Raw genomic sequence first — 21,335 nt, 5'->3', positions numbered from 1 at the left:
CTGCAGTTTTATGTAGACATTGAACAGCACGGGGGGAAATGGAACCCTGTGGGATCTTCCCAGCACAAGTCTTGTGTCATGGAGTAGAAGTTCTCCAGTGCTACTATCTGGAAGCAACTTGTGGCTAGGAGTGGAGTCACTGTAACATGCTGCTGCTGCTGCTGCTGCCAACTTGCAGAGCCAGCCCAAAATATACACTGTGATTAGTGGCATTGAATGTCACTGAGACGTCTAGGAGAATCAGCAGGCTTAGAACCCCCTGTTTCTCTCATCTGTAGGCAAAGTGAGTATGGTTGGACTGTCTCTCAAATGTCCCATTTTCTGAGTTAATTTAAAATGGGTTAAAATGAGATTATAAGTGGGCATTATTGTCTTGGAAGATGTTTAGTAGGGCCAATTCTGGGGTGATTTCTAATACAGTGGTACCTCAGGCTACATATGCTTCAGGCTACATACGCTTCAGGTTACAGACTCCGCTAACCCAGAAATAGTGCTTCAGGTTAAGAACTTTGCTTCAGGATGAGAACAGAAATTGTGCTCTGGCGGTGCGGCAGCAGCAAGAGGCCCCATTAGCTAAAGTGGTGCTTCAGGTTAAGAACAGTTTCAGGTTAAGTATGGACCTCCGGAATGATTTAAGTACTTAAACTGAGGTACCACTGTACTTGCTTAGTTATTTTACATATTTCTTGTATGGCTGTTGTCCAGAATAGTTGGATTTTGGGTCACTCTCACCACATGTGGAGGTATGTGCCTATGGAGATGCACCCTCTCCAGCATTTTGGTGAGGTTCCTGGGCGTATCAGTGCTAGCTTTCTTGGTGTTAGGTAGAACCTGCAGGTGAGTTTCAGAGTGAGTTCTTTTAAAAGACATCTGAAGGCAGCCCTGTTTAGGGAACTTTTTAATGTTTAATGCTGTATTGTGTTTTTAATATTCGATTGGGAGCCTCCCAGAGTGGCTGGGGAAACCCAGCCATATGGGTGGGGTATGCATGCATGTATGTATGTATGTAAAGGTAAAGGGACCCCTGACCATTAGGTCCAGTTGTGGCCGACTCTGGGGTTGCGGCACTCATCTCGCTTTATTGGCCGAGGGAGCTGGCGTACAGCTTCCGAGTCATGTGGCCAGCATGACTAAGCCACTTCTGGTGAACCAGAGCAGCGCACGGAAACACTATTTACCTTCCCGCCGGAGCGGTACCTATTTATCTACTTGCACTTTGACGTGCTTTCAAACTGCCAGGTTGGCAGGAACAGGGACCGAGCAACGGGAGCTCACCCCATCGTGGGAATTTGAACCACCGACTTTCTGATCGGCAAGTCCTAGGCTCTGTGGTTTAACCCCTGTATATATGTATGCATGTATAAATAAATATCCAGATACCATGTAACTAAAGCATGCGTTACCATGGCCATTTCTGCAGTCTCTAGGAATGGCCATAGTTGGCATGCCAGCCTCAGCTAGGCATAGGCACTCTTTTATATGCCACCGTTCCCCTTTACAGTCTGCAGAGTGGGTCACAAGACACAACTGCCTCTGTGTTGTGGGGTACCTCTGACTACGTTAGATTGTCGGACTCGAAAGTGCTCCAGATTTGCCCCCTGAGCTGCTGCTGTAAAATGTATTACCCACCCTTCACCAGCAGGTCGCCCAGGGTCGGTTGCAACAATTTAAAATGCAGCATTAAAAACGGTTGCAACACATCACGGTCATAGGAGTATTTCTCCAGCTCTACTCTTATATGCGATTAGAAACGATGCTTCTGAATTTTAACACATCATGCATTGAACCCTTTTCTGAGGGGGGTGGGACTTCTGAAATTGTATTTTTAATAACGTTGGTATGTAGTTTTCGTTCTGAGGGTTTGAATAGAAATGTTTTGTAATAATATAGAGTTGACGCCATCTGCCACCTCTCCTCCTCCACTGCTAATGCCAGTGCTCTAGCTTATCAACCTTTTTTATATCAGCCTCTTTGAATCCCCCCTGTCCACCACTTTTCTGGGCCTCTGAAGTCTGTAGGGGGAATACACATAGCCCGAAGGCAGGAATAACCTTGTTCTTGGAAAAGGAGGTCTTTGGTCAATTGTCTGTCAAATATGTTTAATATAGTCAGATGTGTAGAGTAAGGCCTCTTTTATACTCAGTAAGATATAAACTAGATCAGCATTTTTAGTTCAATAGTAAGCAAGCTTTCGTGTTGCATATTGGGATTATTTAAATCTGTCCAGTTTCATCATTTCCCCCCAAAGCTAGCACACCAGGGTGGAAGTTCCTAGCCTATTCCTCTTTCTGACATGCTTACTTTTAAATATTCAAGGCAGTTTTGACTCCTAGCAGCATTGTAATACCTGATCTCCCATCTGCATCCTGAAGTGATACGCTTCTAGTCTGTAAAGCCTGAAAACCCAGAATGATGTGGGTGGTGCCAGCTGTCGTCATTGTTTAACTGGGAAGAACCTCACTGGTTGGTTCTGACTATTCTGGTTCTACTGTTCCATATATAGTGGTAAGTGAAGAAGGCTGGGGAACCCAGTAGGCGTCCATTGTCGAGCATGGATTTGAACTCTGGGCCCATGCCAACTCTCTCTCAAGTCTATTTTTGATGCAACCATTTTGGCCCTGCTGGGTTTTTTGGAAGTAATCTAGTGGATGAGATCATTGTGCTCTGAATTTTAGCAGTAGGAGTTAAAACATGAGAGAAGGAATGGAATCCTGTAGGATTTCCTATCTCCGCTGTATGTTCTATAACAGAATGTTGGCAGCATTGGAAGCTGGCAAATTTACACAAGAATGCATCTATGTTACTCCGAGAATATGCTAACTGCGGTGGAAACCTTTTACAGGAGACACGGTGTTACATTTTGCTAAAACGTTGAACTAGTCCAAAGTCAAATGTGAAAGGATTCTGTTGATTGGGTTTATTTCTTAAAGATCCATTTCTTAAGCTGTTTTGCCACGCACTAATACTTTCTACTACTAAAGCAATGTTTTTGTATGGGTCTAACATTTGTGACAACCCTCCCCTCCCCCCAATTTCCTCCCTACCTGACACTGCTTTTTAATTTTCATTTGAATCACCACTTTTCATTGGAGTGTAAATCAAGCCAATTATTTTTGCTGTTTGGAAGGTGCCAAGGAATTTGAGCGTGGTGGGATTTAAAAATAAAATAAAATATATATATCATGCTGTTTACAAAGCATCCCAAAGTATATGTGTGGCAAGCAGAGCCCAATCAACATAGCGAATGTTGGCTGCTTGTTAAAAATAAATGCTTGCTCGGAGGAGTTTTGTTCTTGTGAAACAAGGATGGTGACAAACATTTAGTAATCAAAATACTGCATTACCGTTGTTGCCAGTTCATTGCCCCTGTGTTGCACATGTATAACAAAACGAATTGTGCAGTCAGTGGGGCAAGAAATATACACAACCTGATCTTAGAAGTAGATTGCATTGCAATGAACTAATACAATCGTTTCTTTTCTTTCGTCACCTACGTCTCTGAGCATTATACGTGACATGATTCGGGTTAGTCAGAAGGGGTCCCCTGTCTTACACTGTGCCTGCCTGCTTGCAGGGAAGCTGTGTGCTAATGGTTAACTGGGATGCTTAGCATAATCGCTCTGCTAGTCTGTAGAAGAGGGGAGGTGATTATCACTAAGAACAGATGGGCAGGGTCCAAAACATTGCCAGATTCTGCACCAGCTACATTTCACTGTAGGTTGTTCTAGCTTCTAATTTTTTTTATATAGAAAAAACAAAGTCTTGTGTGTATGTGTGTGTGTTTTTCCCCCTTCTGGCATTTTTTAAAAAAGAACTCGCTGAACTAAAGGTTGTTGACTGACGACTTTCCAGCTAAGCTCTCAAATGCAGGCATGGGGGAATTCACATGCTGTCAGTCTTCTCTCTGGATGGATGGGGCAGATGCAATTTTCTACAGTTGCCTCCCTGAAATGTATGGGAGGATTTGCCTGTAAGCATAGTGCTCTGCTCTGCCTCTTTCTGTAGCTCCTTGTGGATTTTATTGTGTCTGTGAGCAGAAATGATTTTCTCTGATATGAGCACTGTCTCTGGGTCCCCAAAGGTATATCCTCCGAATGGAACTCGGTTTTATACTTTCCAGGTAAGTGAGCTTTAATTACTCAAGTTATTAGGAAGTTAATTGCTCTTAAAAGTTTTTTTTTTGGGGGGGGGGAGCTACAAGGGAAAACAGAACATGAGGTTTTCAAGTATTCAGCAGTAAATATTTCAAAATAACATAGTGTTGCCCCCAGCAAAGTAAAGGTTATCTGTAATTTTAGATGAAACCAGGAAGAGTGTGTTCATATTATTATTATTATTATTATTATTATTATTATTATTATTATTATTGCAGTGCTGTGCATAAAATGTGCTCGATCATAAGATTTTTAAAATTATTATTTCTCAGGTAGAAATGTGTTTTTTGTATTTCTTAGACAGGAGTTGCAAGAGCATTCCTGAAATAGTTGCAGTGTGCTAATAATGTACGATATACAGTAATGCTTTGCGAAAGTTTGCATGATATACTTGGAGAAGAGGAAAGGGGTTTCTACAACCTTAAAGCCCCAGCTAATGATGTCTGGCTTTTTCTTGGGGTCATTTTGGATGGCAGGAACAGTTATGCATGCCAAGGGGAAGCGTTATCTACTGTTAGATTATCAGGCTCTCTAGTTTATCAGCTAAGTTCAGCTAAAATGAATGGCATTTTCTTTATTGCTTACAAAGAATGGTAAGAAATCATTCCCCATTTATTGGTATGCCTGAGATGTAAAGCTGACATTCTCTTAGCTACATCCCCATGTCATTTGATTAAACGAAATCCTTAATGCTATGCTTTAAGATAAATATGTAATCTCCCCCACACACTCGGTTTCTACCCCCCACTCAATTATTCAGAAGAAAAGGGGAACAAATAAACACAACAGATAAAGTCTAAAGATATCTGTCTCTTTACAGCAATCCACACACACCATTATTTAAAATTGCAATGCCTTTTTCATTTCATCCTCTTTATATGGTCAGGATTAAAATAAAGCTCCCCATGCTTCGTTTTGAATCCATTGTTGTTTTGGCAGTTACAAAGTAATAATCTGTGATGGGTCTTTAATGATTTAATCATAATTAAATAAGGAACAAAATGCTTAGGCTAAAATCTATAACATGCAAAGCAATCCATCTCACTCACTGACTCTGGAAGTATTGCAATATATTTGTGTTTGTTTCAGGTCATATTCCTTTCCTCTATTGTGGTGCTATTTTTAACCCTGTCATCCTGCCCTTTTCTACATTGATATCTGCTGATAGCTGAAGGCTGTGCTGAAACAGTGTGTTATCTTTCACACAGTGATATTCTGCCGATCCTGGCAGTGATTCAGGAATGTGAGTGTTCCAAAGTTTGGTCATTTCCAGATTGGTTAATTCTCCCTCTCCCTACAGACACACAACTGAAACTCTGCAGTCTCCCATACTATATGTGTTCCTGTATATTCTCAGTGTATTGAACCCTGTTCCATGGACAGATGTTGCTGCACTCATCTCTCATAAGCCACAGCCAACATGGTCATGGGTGGTGGGAGGAGTTATCCAATAACAGCTCCCCAATTTTTCTGCCCCTGCCATTTTCCTGCTTGCCTCCAACCCCTACCAAATAAATTTTCAACTTACTTTTTTATTTTAAAACTTAACAGTAATCCTTTGCCCAGATGGGCAGGTCAGTGCACCTAAACAAAACTTAAGTGGGCGTAACTAGACACCAGAAGGAAGTCAAAGGACATGATCCCAAGCTTTTGCATGAAGCTTTATGGCCTTAGAATTATTTGCCTGTTGGGTTCCACCAGACCACAGTGCTGCAGGCCTCTCTGAAAGATCTTAAAGCTCACCTGCTTTGAGTGACTTTCCCATGAAGGGTTTTTTTAAAAAAAAAAAAAAATAGAAATGGTTTGTGGACTTTGATTATATTTTAGTCATTTTGGAGGGGCTACCTGATTTATTAGTTTCTTGATTCGCAGTGTTTTTATTATATCACTGCATAGTATTGTAAGCTGCCTTGAAAGGGTCTACTCTGAAAGGCAGCATATATTAAAAATTTTAATACATAAAAACAGCTGCTTCCTATTCCCTTTATGAAGAGATGCGCATGAGGGTTCTAGATGCCCCCATTCTGGGCATTTTCTGTCTCACAGAAGAGAACATAGGAAGCCTGGGAGATTTGAAGCTCTCTAAGCACATTGAACCTCTCAGATCTAGAGCCCAAATTCCAAGCATGAAAATTCAGTACATTCCCTTGTATTGCATTAGAAATGTTCAGCCAGATCGACTGTAACACCACAATATTTATGCTTGAGTTATTAATTTATTTTTGTTTTATAGGCCATGATTCAGAGAGCTCTCTTAGGTGTGCTGGGGCTGCTAACTTCTCCTCTTTAGGCAGCAGCCCATTCCCAAGCCACACCATAAAACACTTCTGAAACTGCACAGACAAGGCAGGGCATGGAATGGAATGGAATGGGGAAAACAAGTAATCATGAATTGGTCACATTCTGAATTATGGCCACAGACAGCAGTAGTATTAAATCTTAAGGCAGACCACCCGGTTTAAAGCGCTCTATTAAAAATGGATGCCGTGTTAAAACACGAAGTTAGGATGCATATCTCACTTGTAACCCCCTCCCCTTCCACCCCACCCCCCAACTACTTCTTCCCCCTGACTGAAGATTAGATATAACACTAAAGGGTACTGTATCTTTTATATTTTATCTTTGGGATAAGTTACAGTGAAACCTTAGGCATTTTTTCTTGAGAAGTAGATTCATTTGGGTTCAACTGTAGCTGCTTCATGAAAGGAGGGTGGCATTTTTGTTGTTAAATATCACAGCAAAGGATATAGCATATGTTTTATCCAGAATGTATCTACTGTTTATCTCAGCCATTTATACTGCCATATAGCTATAATGAATAGTTTGCTTTCACACTTGTACTTATTCGTTAAAGGTTCCTGGTTCCAATAACATTTGAATGAGATACTGTGCTTCTTTCAAAATGTTGTGGGTTCCCGCATTGCCCAGAAGTTTTCCTCTGTCCCCATGTGGGTATTGGTGGAGTGGGGCGGGGACTGGCATGAAGTTAGCAATTCATGAGTGGTGACATCACCCAACAGCAGTGTCAGTGGGCTCCTGTGGGTGGTACTTTTTACCGTGGAAGGCGGGTGGTGCTGTGGTCTAAACCACTGAGCCTCTTGGGCTCGCCAATCAGAAGGTCAGCAGCTTGAATCCCCATGACAGGGTGAGCTCCCGTTGCTCTGTCCCAGCTCCTGCCAACCTAGCAGTTCAAAAGCACACCAGTGTAAGTAGATAAACAGGAACTGCTGCAGTGGGAAGGTAAATGGTGTTTCCTTGCTGGTTTCCATCACAGAAGCAGTTTAGTCATGCTGTCCACATGACCCAGAAAGCTGTCTGTGGACAAATGCCGGCTCCCTTGGCCTGAAAGCAAAATGAGTGCTGCAACCCCATAGTCGCCTTTGGCTGGACTTAACCATCCAGGGGTCCTTTACATTTTTCACTTTCACTTTTACTTTTTTTACTTTTTACATGTGCTGGAAGCCACCCAGAGTGGCTGGAGAAACCCAGCCTGATGGGTGGGATATAATAATAATAAAGTTACTATTATTATTATTATTGAGAACCTCCTCCATCTGGGCCATTCCTGGGCCATAAATCAAAGGCCCAGACTATAGCTTTGCCATTGGATACCATGTTTCATGAGTCCGAAGGGCATTCGAACAAGATGTTGTGACTAGTTTTACATTCCCACACTTCTTCCTTTTCAACCTGGCATTATACAGTGGTACCTCGGGTTACAAACCCTTCAGGTTACGGACTCCGCTAACCCAGAAATAATACCTCGGGTTAAGAACTTTGCTTCAGGATGAGAACAGAAATCATGCAGTGGTGGCGCGGCGGCATCAAACGGCCCCATTAGCTAAAGTGGTGCTTCAGGTTAAGAACAGTTTCAGGTTAAGAACGGACCTCCAGAACGAATTAAATTCTTAACCTGGGGTACCACTGTACAGAGTTTATAATATTCATGCCATACTGAGCATTGCCGGGGGGGAGGCAGTCAACCAAACTGTTCTTCAAGTCCTACTAAGTTGCCCTCAGAACTGGATTTGAGGATATGGACTGTGCCAGAGTTCTCAAGAAGAGCACTATCTATCTCATCCACCATTTGTAAACATTGCTGTACCAGCAAGCACTTTCCCCACCACATGTTAAACGCAAAGCTCCTATGCTGGTGAGCGTAGGGCCCAATACAGGTGAAATGGGGTGGAAACAGACCTGAGCAGCTCTCTGTAGGCATCAGCTTTCGTTTACCATAGATCCAGTTACATAGAGTTGGTTCAGTGTGTGTGTAAATTATAACAACTGACTATAATGGGATTTTGACAAACTGGTTGCATCAGAAGACGGATCTGCACCACTGAATTTACTGTGGTGTCACTGCAGTTGAGCAGGTAGATATGTGGACCTGTAGAACTGGGTGACAGAGCTTGGAATATCGTGGAGGGCTGGGGTGGAAGAGAATTATTTCCCTTTCCATCTCCTTTCCATCTGACACCCTCAGTTTTTGTCTCTTATACTGACCACAAGTCCATCATAATTCCCCCACTTACCCCTTGACTTGTTATGTGTCTTTCTAAACTCTTTGATCATCATCTAAGTTTCAGTCAAAACTGGGTTCCTGCACAAGTCCCTTTAATCTGCAACTGTTTAATCGTGTGAGTAGCCTCAAGTCTATTAATAGTCCTGCTGATGTTTTGTGTTTAAAATTAGTCCAGATGTGATATTTGCTAATAGTTACAAGTAATACTGTTAAAATAAGCCGGCATCGCATTTGCATATTCAGTATATCCAGCCAGCAAAGTTTATATATTTATATATAGAAACACACACGCACATACTGGAAATAAGATATTGTTAAACACACAAGGCATATGAGTCATATTTCCCTTATATAAATTTACCTGCTATTGGTTATCCATTAGGCAGAGCGGAAGGTATTGTGGATTTTTAAATGAAATCTATCCTTTTCAAATGTATTCTTTTACATGCTGAGTTTAATTACAAAGTGATGAAATGCATATGCAGTTTAGAAAAATGCTTCATTTGTATGTGTTTTATCACCTGCCTATTTTTATTCTTTGTGCCAATTATTTGCTTATATTTTCTTGAGTACAGCACAGTTAAGAAAGAAGGCTTGGAGTTGACATACAGTGCTACCTTGGGTTACATACGCTTCAGATTACATACGCTTCAGGTTACAGACTCCACTAACCCAGAAATAGTACCTCGGGTTAAGAACTTTGCTTCAGGATGAGAATAGAAATTGTGCTCCGGCGGCGCAGCAGCAGCAGGAAGCCCCATTAGCTAAAGTGGTGCTTCAGGTTAAGAACAGTTTCAGGTTAAGAATGGACCTCCAGAACGAATTAAGTACGTAACCAGAGGTACCACTGTACACAAGACACTCAGTGGTGAAAAGCTCCATAAGATTATGACAATCCCACCAATAAGATTCGCAAGCAGAGGTTCTTCCTCTTGCATATTTTTTCCAGCTGGTTATGTTAATGCAGACATTTTCCTGCAGATTAGTTTCAGTGTTTATAAAATTAAATTTTCATTTACCACATGAATGAAAGTGAATAAATATAACTTCATTTGAGTATTTTTTTAAAAAAACAGCAACCCCAAAACCTGCACCTTTTAATTCAGTTTCTGATGCATAGTAAAATGCTAAATGTTCTGGAAGCAATTTACATTAATTGTTTAATGGTTACATTTAGACATATGTGTATCTATAAGTGACATATCTACACATACTTTTTTTTTTAAGCTGAATAGATTGCTGTACACATTGGATCCTGTTTCATCCAAAGTTGAACTGCTTATTGGGATCAGAATGGTTCTCTAAAGAAGGATCCAGTGGGGTTTTCTCAGTCAAAGCAATTACAGTGGTATCTTGGGTTACAGACGCTTCAGGTTACAGTTGCTTCAGGTTACAGACTCCGCTAACCCAGAAATAGTACCTCGGCTTAAGAACTTTACTTCAGGATGAGAACAGAAATCACACAGCGGCAGCGCAGTGGCAGCAGGAGGTCCCCGTTAGCTAAAGTGGTACTTCAGGTTAAGAACAGTTTCAGGTTAAGAACGGACCCCCAGAACAAATTAAGTTCTTAACCCGAGGTACCACTGTAAAAGGGAACGCTCAGGGAGGGCACACACAGGAGCACATAGATGCCATGTGACAATAGGAATGGATTAAGATTTATGCCATATTGAGTAAAGGAAAGAGATGTGTTAAATTTAACATGCAGTTGAATATTGGATACTTCATATTTCCCTTGATGAGTGTCACATTTTTCTGGTGGACAAAGATGGTGCCGTACTGCTATGAAAATACAGTCTTCCTAAATAGAAAGTGATAGCTCCATCTCTTCAAAAGTGTGGACTAGATGTCCGTATTCTGCTTCTGCATTGCAAGTAGTTTTCTAGACCATTTCAGACAGTCTACCCATGCTTGGTGTTGGTGTTGCTGGGATTATGTGCATAAGAAAAGTCCTGCTGGAGCAGACCAAGGGGATATCTAGCCCAGCTTCCAGTTCCCCACAGTGGCCAACCACATGATGCTAAGAAACCCACAACCAGCACATGAGGGCAATAGCCTTCTCCTACGGCTGTTCTCATTTGGGGGCACCCTGCCTTTTAAAGCCTTCTAAGTCGGTGGCAGTCACCACATCTTCTGTTAGCAGATTACAAAATGTAACTATGCGCTGGGTAGAAAAAAACCCCTATTATTCTCACCCCCAGTTATTGAACTTATTTGTCACTTGCTGCCTAAGCGACTCACTTTTAAAAACATAAACATAAATGCACTATACCATAAAAGAAACAAGGGTTGAGAATTCTACACATGTACATCATGTGAAGGGAAGGTGAGCTTTAACCTTCAACCTGTGCTTAGAAATCAAGTGTGATGTACAATTTCAAAAGTTCAGTGGGACCTTTTTTTGAAAAACGTATTATTCAAGTGTATCATTCGTTTAGCAATGCAAGTTAAACAGAAGAGCCAAACTGTACATGAAGTTGAAGTTTTTGCACTGATTTGAACACGCAGGTGTGTGTGTGTGTGTGTGTGTGTGTGTTGCAAATAGCATCAGGCTGATAATTAAGGGGGTGGAGAGAAGAAATCAACCCTTTTCTACCCAGCAACAGCCCTGAGAAAAATTCCTTCTCTGAAGCTATTTGCTTTGGGGGAAATCTCCCACTGAAGCCATTTCATGTCTAGTTTGGCCCAAATAAGGGGAATTTCCAGATTTAGAATTTTGTATCTCAGTTTAACTTGTACTAAGCTAAGAAAGAAGTTAGATTGCTGTCCCATCTGGATCTAAAGCGATGCTGGTGACAGTAAAAGTACCAGGAACTGTGGTGCTGCCACAACCCTGTGTTCTGCTTCTGAGCCCAGCTGATTTCTGCTTGTGGGCTTCTGATCCCTATTCTAGGCATTCCTTGGAAAAACAATAAACTTCAATTAGAGGGTGCATTCTTGCATCTTATTGTGCAACCAACATTAGTCAGCACAAGACATTTGAATAGATACGTTGTTTAGCCTGTTGGGTTGTTTAGTGATTGTAGCAATATTAGTCTCGTCTTCTGAAATGTTGTGGGACTGGCATGCACTTGAGCAATCTGCCTGTAGAAGCAAGTTGAAATATGTTCACAACGGTGTCCAAATAATTGGAAATGTTGTGTGAAAGTCCTTTATCAGTCAAAAGGATGTGTGCTTATCAGTGCCTCATTGACACTGAGTTTATTAGATTTATGAAACGAAATATTGTAGAGACTCGCACTGCTCTGTTATACAGAGTGGCTCTTCTCCTACCTTTGGTATGAATGGAGATAGCATCCATGATTTAGTGGCATTCCTTTAAGAAAACTGATTATAAACCCTAATATTCAGAGGAGTCTGCTGGACTATAAAAGCCTTGAATAGGGCTAGCCAACATGGGCCCCTCCAGATGTACCGTATGTTTCACTCCATAAGACACACCTGATGATAAGGCACACCTATTGTTAGGATATTTCCGTTCCACCTTAAAAGGGTGCAGGATGTTTGTATAACACCCTGCGTAAGTTCCTGTCTCACAGGATGTTTATGTTATATGTTCCTTTCGATTTTGCCTGTCTAGCCTGAGCAGTCGGAGGAGACGGTCATGATTTCTTTGTTCTGACCAATGCCTAATAAACTGTAAATATGCAGTTCTGCTCTCAAGCTGTGCAACTTCTGTTGTGTGAATTCTGCTGAAAGAGTGTGCTCTAAGCCAGAGGCTTAGTGTCGCTGAATTGCTGATATTGCCTGACTACGGGAGGTCGATGGATCGTCCGGCACCGAGCTTGGGGGCTCAAATGGATTCTTATCTCCCTGGCAGTATCCCAACATAAGGTTTCGGGCCCAGATTCACGGCACTTGCAGGAGAGTAAGACTGCGCCAGACTGCTAAGGTATGTTGGAAAAGCGAAAGCAGAGGCTTTTCTGTTTGCCGCGGAAGACGTCTTTGATGTCCGGCAAAGACTAATTGGCCTGGGAGCCGAGCCACGCAGGCTTCGTGATTTATGGGTGCCAAGATAAGGGGTCTCTGAAGTGAAGAAGACTCACGGCTGACGTTAAAAGCTGGAATGGAGTTTTTCCAAGCCTCTGAAGCTGCTGAGTGTCCTAAATTAAATCGGGACAATTATGAGACCTGGGCAAGATGGTGTGAGAGTTTGCTGCGTCAGTTTGGAGTCTGGCATACTGTATTTGAGCCCACTCCAGTTCCTCGGACAGAGAAATGGCAGGGCCAGGATTCGAAGGCCATAGACGTAATAGTCTTATCCGTCTCTCTGGAGGAAATAAAGACGCTTGCTGGAAATCTCACGGCACGTGACATGTGGGATGCTTTGAAAAAGGCCCACCAGCCAATAATCCCAGCCCAGTGTTTGAATGCATCGGAGGTCCTGGCTGTTTCCCAGAATGCGAGAGAATGCAGAGATGCCGAGGGCACCGGTTGCAAGCTGCAGGGGGAGCTGACTGTGATGTCATCCCAGGCAGCATTCCAGCCTCCAGGGGGAGCCAAGGAGTCGGCAGCTGAGAGCTCTGTTTCTCGTGAGAACCAAGGTCAGAGCCTATGCAAAGGCCGGAAGACCAGACGTAAACAGAGCAAGATGTTTCCAGATGGCCCGAAGCAGAAAGGGAGTGGAACGCCAGTGGAAAACAAGGCTATGTTTGCTGGCACAGCTCCACCAAAGGCTAAAGGCACGTCTGATGGCCAGGAGCAGGGGGGCAAGTTGCAAAAGCCCACGCCAGTGGAAAACAAGGCTTTGTTTGCTGGCACAGCTTCACCAAAGGCTAAAGGCAAGTCTGATGGCCAGGAGCAGGGGGGCAAGCTGCAAAAGCCCACGCCAGTGGAAAACAAGGGTTTGTTTGCTGGCACTGCTTCACCGAAAGCCAAAGGCAGGTTTATTGTGGATTCAGGATGCACGCGACATATCACCAAAGACCGCCATCTGTTCATCTCCTTCACACCTCAAGATGGAGAGATCCACCTGGCTGATGGAAGGACTTTGCAAGCTACAGGAGTTGGAACTGTGAAACTTGCAAGTCTGAATACGACCATTAGCAATGTACTTTTTGTTCCAGGAGCTGCGGACAATTTGCTAAGTGTCCCACAGCTAAATCGGCGTGGTTTTGAAATTACCTTCAAGAGGACTATCTGTGTCATCAGAAAAGGCAAAGAGGACTTTTTGCATGCAAAGTTGTTGGATGGTTTGTTCTGTCTAACTTATGATGATGTTGCTGTGTCTAATGCTGATTCTTGTTGTGTTGCACAAACTAACAAGGTTCTTCATGCAGGATGCATTCACGATGCACATCGAAGATTTTGTCACCTCTCTTGGCAAGCGCTAGCCAAGATGCCTGGGTTGGTTGAAGGTTTGGACATCAAACCTTGCAAATTTCACATGAAATGTGTCTCTTGTGCAGAGAACAAGGTGAAGGTTGCTCCAAAAGGCAAGGAGTCTAGCAGGCAGGCTTCCAAACCCTACCAGCTAGTTCATGCAGACCTGGTTGGTCCTCTAGCGCCCTCTTTGGGAGGAGCAAGGTACTTCATGGTTCTAATTGATTCTTTTTCCAGGTACATTCATGTGTTTATGCTCGAGCAGAAATCGCAAGCATTTCCTAGGTTCAAGGCATTCTGTGCTTGGTTGGAGAATGCTCACGGTAAACGTATTGGTTGTCTGTTTACTGATCGAGGCGGGGAATTCACTTCTCAGCAGTTTGAAGCTTTCCTGACTGAGAAGGGAATCCAGCATGATTTGTCAACGCCTAGATCGCCATGGATGAATGGGCTTGCGGAGAGAGCAAATCAAACGTTGCTGCAAGGAATAAAAACCTTGTTGCATGATGCCAACCTCCCTGAGAAGTTTTGGGGGGAGGCTCTCTCGAATTTGGTTTACACTTTTAACCGCAGACTGTCATCACCTATTGGCTGCACTCCCTATGAGAAAATGTTTGGTAAGCAACCTAATGTCAAACACATGAGAATCTTTGGTTCTGACATGTGGGTACACACCCCACAAAGCAACAAGCTTGGGAAGCGTGGGGCACATGGTTTGTTCATGGGGTACGAAAAAGGTGCATACAGAGTATGGATGACTAACTCTAAATCCATAAAGTTCACAAGGAGTGTTGAGTACAATCCTAAGTGGGGGGAAAATGTGGGAATTTTCCAGAGTTACCCAGAGGAGGATGAAGGTGATGTGAAGAAAGCAGATCATGCTGAGAAAGCTGAGGAAACTGAGGATGATGATGATGATCAGAGTTCGGATTCCAGTTCAGTGGGCGGCGCTGCTGCTGCTGTCAGTGACAGTGATGACACAGCAGACTACAAGAGCGCAAAGGCCTCAGTCAGACCATCTGATGCGTCTGACAATGAACTGGAAGAACCACTGTTCACCATTGGTCACTTTTCTCCTAAGAAGGAGGAGATGAGTCCAGAAGACTTGCGTCTAGTTCGCAGGTCTGAAAGGGCGACCAAAGGCAAACCTCCAAAGAGATTTGCTGATGAGTTTGCTAAGACAGCAACTGCTGTTCTTAGTAGCTCAGAGAAGGTGTGGGAACCTTCAAGCTTCAAAGAGGTCCAGGAGTTAACCTCTAAAGATGCTGAGCCTTGGCTTAATGCCATGAAGGCTGAAGTTGATTCCTTAAACAGGAACCAAACTTGGGAGCTGGTACCGGTAGTCCCAGGGATGAGACTGGTTGGCAGCAAATGGGTCTTCAAGGCCAAGACAGACCAGAATGGCAAGGTTGTCAGACACAAAGCCAGATTGGTTGCCAGAGGTTTTTCACAGGTACCGGGGCAGGATTACCACGAGACCTACTCACCCACGGTCAAATATGAGAGCATTCGGCTGATGCTCAAGATCGCTGCGGAGGAGAAACTGCATGTTTCCCATCATGACATAAATACAGCTTTTTTGTACGGGATTTTGGCGGAGGAGCTGTACATGCTTCCACCTGACGGGATGCAGATACAGAAGGGAATGGTCTGTAAACTGCGGAAATCCTTATATGGTCTCAAGCAGAGTGCCAGGTGTTGGAACACAAAACTCACTGAAACGTTGCTTTCTCTAGGTTTTCACCAGGGCAAAGCTGATCCGTGTGTGTTTGTCAAGGAGGAGGGGCAAAACAAACTGTATTGTTTATGTTTTGTTGATGATCTTCTGATGTTTTGGAAGAATCAGGCTTTCTACCAAAGCACCCTAGCTCAGCTGAAGGAGCACTTTGACATGAAGGATCTTGGTGAGGTATCCAACTATCTTTCTCTGCAGGTGGAGAGGGACCAAGCAGGTAATTTTCTGGTACACCAAACACAGAAAATTGCTGATGTATTAACCAGGTTGAATTTGGTTGATGCAAACCCAGCAGACACACCGATGGTGACAGGTTACCAGGTAGACAGTACTGCTGAAGCGTTTTCTGACACAACGCTGTACAGATGCATTCTAGGCAAGTTGAATTTCATTGCTAGATGTTCAAGACCTGACATTGCTGTAAGCACTAACCTGCTTAGCAGACATGCTAACAATCCTACTGTTCAGGATTGGAAAGCTCTGAAGCGCATAGCCCGGTATTTGAAAGGGACTATGCACTACAGGCTGAGGTTCACCAGTCAGAAGACTGGAGGTCTTGAAATCTTTGCAGATGCTAGTTTTGGAAGTGACACCACGGATGGTACAAGCACTTCTGGAGTATGCTACATGTACAACCACTGCCTGTTTGACTGGGTGTGCAAAAAGCAGACGACAGTTAGCCTAAGTTCCTGTGAAGCAGAACTCAATGCTCTGTCATTTTCACTCATGGATTGTGAATGGTTGATGCAACTGTTTAAGGACATTGGGGTTTCTGTGAAATGTCCTATACAAGTGTATCAAGACAATAGATCTTGTTTGGCTTTGCTGAACTCGGAGAGTTGCAAGCAAAGGACCAAGTACTTGCAGATTAAGCTACATCGTGCAAGAGAGTGTATTCAGAAAGGACTTATTCAGGTGTCCTACATGCCAGGAAATGAAATTCCTGCTGATCTGTTGTCTAAGGTTGTTAACAGAGAACAACTGAAGGTTTACGCACAAAGGTTGCAATTGGGTTGAACCACAGGTACTACAGGTTACACGGAAAGGGGGAGGATGTTAGGATATTTCCGTTCCACCTTAAAAGGGTGCAGGATGTTTGTATAACACCCTGCGTAAGTTCCTGTCTCACAGGATGTTTATGTTATATGTTCCTTTCGATTTTGCCTGTCTAGCCTGAGCAGTCGGAGGAGACGGTCATGATTTCTTTGTTCTGACCAATGCCTAATAAACTGTAAATATGCAGTTCTGCTCTCAAGCTGTGCAACTTCTGTTGTGTGAATTCTGCTGAAAGAGTGTGCTCTAAGCCAGAGGCTTAGTGTCGCTGAATTGCTGATATTGCCTGACTACGGGAGGTCGATGGATCGTCCGGCACCGAGCTTGGGGGCTCAAATGGATTCTTATCTCCCTGGCAGTATCCCAACAGTTTTTAGAGGGGGAATGCAAGGGGGGGAATTGTTTAAAGGGAGTGCTGAGCAGAGCCTGTATGCATCCCAGGCTCTGCTCAGCGCTCCCTTTCACGAGCCGCGTGGAGCGTGTGTGCGGTGCTTGCAGGCTTTTCCCTGAGGAGGGAGAAGGGCAGCCCATCACTGACAGGCTGCCCTTCTCCCTCCTCGGGGAAAAGCCCCCAAGAGCTGCACACACACTCCACACGGCTCTTTAAAGGGAGGGCGGCTATCCCTGGCTTTCGCGGGAGGTGGGGGAAGTGTTCTGGCTTCTGTGGTAGCCCGCGAAGCCTCTGCAGGGCAGCAGGATGAAGGCTCCCCGTGCCCTGCGGAGGCTTCCTGTGGCTAAGCCAGAAGCTAGAACAGCAAGAAGGAGCGCTGTGCAGCACTCCCTCTAGCTGTTCTGGCTTCTGGGATAGCTGCACTCGCTCCATAAGATGCACACACATTTCCCCTTACTTTTTAGGAGGGAAAAAGTGTGTCTTATAGAGCGAAAAATACGGTATTTTGAGCTACATCTCCCAGCCTCCTTGACCATTTGGCCATGGAAGTCTAGCAACATCTGGATGGCATCATGTTGGCTACTGTTTGCCTAGAGAATGATGTAGTAGATATTTAGATACTTTATTAATTTAAGGTATTTATATACTGCTTAATTACAAAGGTTTCTTGTACTTTACATACAAGGGTAACCAACATAGTGGCACGTCATATGTTGTTAGACTCCAACTCCCATCAGCCCCAGTCAACTTGGCCATTGGCCAGGGATTATGAGACGTAGTCCAACAGCATCTAGAAGGCACCATGTTGTCTCCCCTGGTCTAGAATAAAGTTGTGCATTATTCCCACCCATTCTCCTCATCTGTGTTTATGGACTTGGAGCTTTATTTTTTAAAAAAATTAAGCCACCTTTCTTCAAATGTCATTAAGGATAATTTTAAAATATTCATTAAAACTCATACAATATAAAGCACAAAATACAACATAGCAGCAGGATAAAAGAACACACAAACCTACAATTTTTTCATTCTAAGTAGATGCACAGCGATTAAATAATTCTGTCTCCCTAAAACCAACATTGCAATCCAAACCAAGCAGTGCAAAAAATAAAAATAAAAATGGCTAATCATGTAACAGGCTAAAATTTACTGTGATGGGGAAATAAAATTAACTATCCAAAGCCGGAGATTTACAGTCTAGTTGGCACATTGGACAGACAGGAATAAAGATGGCCAATTCTCACTTTTTATTTTGCCTTTTCATCTGGATAGCTAGTTGCCAAATATACAAGTCTTTTAATCAAGTGTGGACTGGAAGTATAGTAAAACCCAGCTGGTATCACTTTAAAACAATCAGAAGAACAAATGGGAAATAATCAAACCCCATTCTTTTTGTTGTTAAAAAGTGATAAATTGTACATTGCAGCACGCTTTGCATTTGACAAGCAGGTGTAGTCAGATTTTTGTACCCCAGTGATGAGGAAGAAGAGGAGGAGAAGCAAGAAGAAGAAGATGATGAAGAGAATGGGCCATGAAACTATCGAGAAAATGCAATAGAAAGCCAATATCTGGAACTGTAGATACGACTGGAAAAAAGCTGAGTTGGATTTTTAAGGACAGGATTGATTTTGCTTTCAAGCTTCCAATGTCTGTTTCTGTGCTGCTTTGTGCCTTCATAACAACAATCCAATTGGCAAATAAGTAAATAATTATTATTGTATCTTATCACAAAGATACTACAAGTCTCCAGCATGCATTACTCCAAATGAAACTGACGATGCAAAGGCTGCCCTGAAGGCCTGACATTCCCCCTGCTAGAACAAGGGAAGGACACAAATATTTGTAATTTAATTCACCTTGCTTTTCCCATGCTAAATGTTAGGCTGTTGACTGCAGTAGGGAAAGTTCCTAAGGAAATAAAATGATAGATGAAGTACCCTTCTGTAATTTACTCAAGTGTATTAAAAACAGTCAAATTATTGATCTGTAATTAAACTGACCAGTCATTACAGAAAGGATTTCACAGCTGTTTTTTAAAAAAACTGCACCCCCTCCGATTCTCATGAAGCATCATGGCATCAAAACCACCTCCAGAGGAGGAGACAACCTTGTGTCACCTTTCTTCCTTGAGGGGGTGGGGAGACAAACCCACCCCCACGGAAAGCAGGAACAGCAGTATTATTACCAAACCCTTGTTTAGCATGAAAGAAAAACCCTGGGATTCACTACCAGCTGACTCTAGAAAGAGGCTACACTTCAGGAGGTTTTTGGAAATGTATTTGATGTGGGTTGCCTGTGCAGGAGGAGTATATTTTTTTATACAGGCATCTCCCCATTTATGTAGGGTTTATGCTCCGAGGCTCAATGCATTGAAGTGGAATCGTGTACAGTTGTACCTTGGCCCCATTAGCTAAAGTGGTGCTTCAGGTTAAGAACAGTTTCAAGTTAAGAACGGACCTCCGGAACGAATTAAGTACTTAACCCGAGGTACCACTGTATATTTGAAACACCAGTGTAAAAAGCCTACAAACACCCCATTCCACCCCACCCCTCCCTGTTCCACTTTTTTGTGATGTTTTTGTAACATTTTCAGGTCATTTCTGGGTTTGGCACAATGCATGTATGCACAGTCAGGCACTTATTGAACATGCGAAAATGAAGGGTTGTCTGTACTGCAGGGTATGGCCCAATATACTTTTCTGCATGAGGCAGAGGGAAAAATGACACCCCTATTCAACATACAGAAACTGACCTCAGTCGCAAATGAATCTTACTTCAGTACTGGTGCTGGGGCAACATTATTCACCTAAGGACAGGAAACCAACCTGGAGTGGGGGGCGGGCAGGCTGCATGGTATACACAACTCTGTCCTCCATCACCTCATCACTACCCAAAATCATCTGCTTGAGGCAGCTGCTTCGCTTTGCCAAATGGTAGGGCCAGTCCTGCTTTTTAGATGATGTTTGGTGAAAATTATATTATGGACTAGACATAGGCTTCATTCTTTTTTCCTCTTTTACTATTGCTCGTCTATTAACATTGTGGGTCTCTTGAAGAAATTGTAGTGTGTGTTTTCGCTCTGCTTTTCTTTTTTTATTGTTGAAGTGGTACTTTTAAATGGTTCTCATGCAAGCCACCTTGAGAAAGTTTTATGTTAAAATGTGACCTACAGTGGTACTTACGCTTCAAGTTACATACGCTTCAGGTTACAGCCTCCGCTAACCCAGAAATAGTGCTTCAGGTTAAGAACTTTGCTTCAGGAGGAGAACAGAAATCATGATCTGGCAGCGCAGCAGCAGCAGGTGGCCCCATTAGCTAAAGTGGTGCTTCAGGTTAAGAACAGTTTCAGGTTAAGTACAGACCTCCGGAACGAATTAAGTACTTAACCCGAGGTACCACTGTATTAATATTTTGAAATAAGAACTCAATCAAGCCTCTTCTATGCCAACATGCAGTTGAAGAAAATTGTGCGCTTAGCCATACGAGTACAATGTGTTCCTATAAAAACCCTTTCTGCTGTCATTATAATAGTTAGGAGGAGATGCTAATTTGTGTTTTAAGTATTACGCTGCTGATATTGGAGCAAACCATATGTGCTTCATACTTGTTTCTGTGTCAATGCAGGATTAATCCACATATGCAAATAGCTTTTCAGCCTCTGCTGTTATATCTTTGACAATAAATCACATATTTTGCACTCTGGGGAGACTTGGGGTCAAGCAAGGTTTTTGCTAACCTGCCATCATTGCACCCAAACCTAGTTTTAGAAACACACCCTCCCACCCCAAAGTGTTGTAACCATTGGCTGTGCACACACAGTACATTTAAAACACATGGCTCAGGAAACTTGGGAACTGTAGTTTCTTAAGAGTGCTGGAAATTGTAGCTCTGTGAGGGGTAAAATACAGTTTCCAGGATTCTTTGGAGGAAGACCAGAACAGTGAAACATTAACACTATATGTTTGGCTTTTGTTGAATGTACTGTAAGAAACTGGAAATGAGATTGGCATTCATAGCAGAGGGTAGCCTGTTCATTGCAGATGCTGTTCTGGAATGGGAAGCTTGATTATGTTATGCAGAAAGTGTGCTCCTTAAAGATAAAAATGTCAAACTAGGAAAATAAATGGTCGCTGATGACAGACAGACTCCCAAAATATTCAC

General features: G+C 43.0%; 1 protein-coding gene across 8 annotated transcripts in view; it reads left to right on the top strand.

Moving 5' to 3' along the window:
- The window catches only part of PPFIA2 (PTPRF interacting protein alpha 2), a 273,126-nt gene that overhangs the window by 77,207 nt on the left and 174,584 nt on the right, over positions 1-21,335 (top strand). Inside the window, exon 1 of one of the 8 annotated variants that reach the window (XM_083573305.1) lies at positions 3,881-4,120. The exons of 6 other annotated variants lie outside the window; for them this stretch is intronic. In XM_083573305.1, coding sequence (XP_083429431.1) covers positions 4,040-4,120 — 81 coding nt within the window. In that variant the 5' untranslated portion in view covers positions 3,881-4,039. Of the gene's footprint in view, positions 1-3,880; positions 4,121-21,335 lie in introns of those variants that run through there. One more of the 8 variants, XM_083573303.1, reaches the window with a different exon arrangement.

Source organism: Podarcis filfolensis (genome assembly GCF_964270895.1).
Source record: "Podarcis filfolensis genome assembly, chromosome: 10".
Classification (NCBI taxonomy): domain Eukaryota; kingdom Metazoa; phylum Chordata; class Lepidosauria; order Squamata; family Lacertidae; genus Podarcis; species Podarcis filfolensis.
The sequence above is the reverse complement of the archived record's forward strand: the minus strand, read 5'-3'. Positions and strand labels throughout refer to the sequence as shown.